The sequence below is a fragment of the Eurypyga helias genome, unplaced genomic scaffold, assembly GCF_000690775.1.
Source record: "Eurypyga helias isolate BGI_N326 unplaced genomic scaffold, ASM69077v1 scaffold15596, whole genome shotgun sequence".
Lineage (NCBI taxonomy): Eukaryota > Metazoa > Chordata > Aves > Eurypygiformes > Eurypygidae > Eurypyga > Eurypyga helias.
Genome location: NW_010258666.1, coordinates 20,853 through 23,255, shown reverse-complemented (window position 1 = coordinate 23,255; position 2,403 = coordinate 20,853). Strand labels below are relative to the sequence as shown.

At 59.5% G+C, this 2,403-nt stretch overlaps 1 protein-coding gene across 1 annotated transcript in view; it reads right to left on the bottom strand.

Annotated features, from left to right (window-relative positions):
* LOC104511713 (rho GTPase-activating protein 39-like) overlaps positions 1–2,403 on the bottom strand; it is a gene marked incomplete at its 5' end in the record, with an annotated part of 17,404 nt that overhangs the window by 2,017 nt on the left and 12,984 nt on the right. Inside the window, 2 exons of the mRNA XM_010154433.1 lie at positions 276–475; positions 1,942–2,015. Of these exons, the coding sequence (XP_010152735.1) occupies positions 276–475; positions 1,942–2,015 (274 nt within the window). The remainder of the gene's footprint in view (positions 1–275; positions 476–1,941; positions 2,016–2,403) is intronic.

The following is a 2,403-nucleotide window of genomic DNA, read 5'->3' as shown; positions in this document are numbered from 1 at the left end:
GCTGAAGCTGATGGAAGTCCAATGCCTTGGCTGGATACCTGCTCTCCTAAGTAGTTTAAGTCACATCTACGCTGTCCACACTGTGCCAACACACGCAAATACGTGAGCATTTATCGTACTTTAAGAGGTAATTCCTGAACCTGGGAAAGGTCAGCTCTCCGCAGCGGAGCACTACTCTTGGGCAACAGGAAGCATGTGAAGGTCAGTCTTGATTTCTCAGCTTGGAGACGGACATGTGGGTGGCTCAACAGTTACACAGCACCCCAAAAGCTCACCTGAAAATCCCCTCTGTTTGTTCTCCCCCCAGAGCCAGGACCTGCTGCGATAGCTGTGTCTGCACCCAGGGCAGCTTGTTACCCGGGTACGTGTCCTGCTGCCGCAGCATGATTTCCTCCAGAGAGCTGCCGAAGAGCGATGGCGTCACGATGGCGTTCCTGGCATGTGTGATCTCTTCCACCGTTGGTTTGCGGAGGCCCTGAGGACAGAGGAGAGCTCAGTGCACTGTGGCACAGCCAGCCCGCAGCGACCTGGGGGTGGTGGCAGTGAGCAGCCAGGATGGAGGGAGCTGCCCATGCGTGTGGACACCTCACTGGCTTCCTGGCAGCACGGTTCTTGCTCTGCAGCCTCTGTCTCCTAAATTCAGGGAGAGGTCAACTCAGCAGGCCCAGGAGGAGCACAGAAGCTGCTGTCAGCTGGCAGGAGACCACTTTGGAGAGTTTGGGCTGGTTTTGCAGGGATTCTGTAGCTGTGTTTTGCACACTGGAGGGACTGCTCCAGCTGCAGCTCTACCTGCTGGTGTGGTGGGAGGAAGGATGGAGCCCAGCCTGTCCCCAGCCTTGGCGAGGTCAGCAGAGGGCACGTGTACACCAGCCGGGTGAGTGCTCCACCACGGGTAGCTGAAAGATGGCCCTTTGGGGAAGGGAATTCCACGTACGTCCAACTCCAGGGAAAGCTTTGCCCTCAGAGGTGCAAAAGCAGGCACTGAGACCTGTTGCTTCTGAAAGACACTGACACCTGAAAGGGACTCTGAGTCTCCCCGGGCAGAGATTCAGTGAAAGGCAGAGCGCTGTCACGTGAGCGACAGGCTGCCTGGCGCAGTGGCCATTTGGCAGTGACCCTGCGGCCAAGTGGGAGGAGCGACGGGGGAAAGCTCCCACCGACCCCTCAGAGGGCGGCCACCGCCGGGGCTGCAGTGGTGTCCGATGCGTGTCTGGATGCTTCCTGTCCTGCCCCCGCGGGGCTGCCGGCAGCCTTCACCCCTCCCGAGGTATTTCAGCTATGTGCTCGCTGTACACGAGTCCAGATGGCAGGGAGGGCCCATTGGGATTTGCAGAAATAAAAGACGACCGGATCTGGCTGGAGAGCGAGGATGGACAAGCTGGGGCCGCCTGCCAGCTTTCACAGCCCCGCGCAGAACTCTGCAGAGGAAAGGGAGGAGGGGGATTTCCAGATAACATGGAGCAGAGGCTCCGGCTGTCTCTGCTGCCTGTTTTTTGAACTGGGACTGAGCAACTCTGCAGTAAAACAGCTGCAAGACCCGGCCCATGCAAGGTCTCAGTGGCAAAGGGAGACTCTTCCTTCACCTGAAGAACCCAAATAATGGGCATCCCCTGCAGAGACATCTCCTCTTACCCTGGAGACAGGTGGACATCAGGTTTCTCCTCCACGTCCCTAAGGCCAGCGAGCACCCAGCTGCACAGCTGCCAGCACGGCAGGCGCTGCTGAATGCCAGGATGGCGGGACCTGGGCAGCAGCCTCTCCCACGTGTTCACGGGAAGGCGAGCCCTGAGCAAGCCTCCCCTGCTCGCTCGCTCTACCTCAACTTCCCATCGCTGAGTCAGTGGTGACCTGAGAGAGCCATGGGACCGACCGCTCCGGGGCCTGGGAAGCAGTGTACCATGCAGGCAGCCTACAGGCCCTAGAGCCGGGGCAGCCGCTCACCTTTTTGCCTCCAGTGATGGCGACTTTCTGGAGTTTCCGGTAGCAGTATTTGGCGTAGGTGCTGATGGGCAGACCTGCAGGAAGGAGAAACGAGTCAGCCCCCAGTGCTATGTGGCCACACACTGGAGCCCTTTGGAAAGCACCAGTGCAGCAGCTCACAAACAGCCACCCCCACGCCACCCCCCGTGCAGCCTGTTGTGCGGGCAGGGCAGGGAGACTGCCGACACCTCACACCAAGTGCCCCGCAGCCTCCCGGCCCTGCAGCCCCATGGCAAGCGGTGTCAGTGCAAGTCAGTCCTTGGGCTAGGAGGGATTGGTTCCTTCCAACCCTAACCATTCTATGATTCTATGATTGATCTTCTGAGTCAGGGCTCGTAGCTCTGCACCTCCCACCCCCGCTCCTGCAGATCTGCACCTCCTGCACAGGCAGGCTGACCCCATCCTGACTCCAAGCAAGGCGCA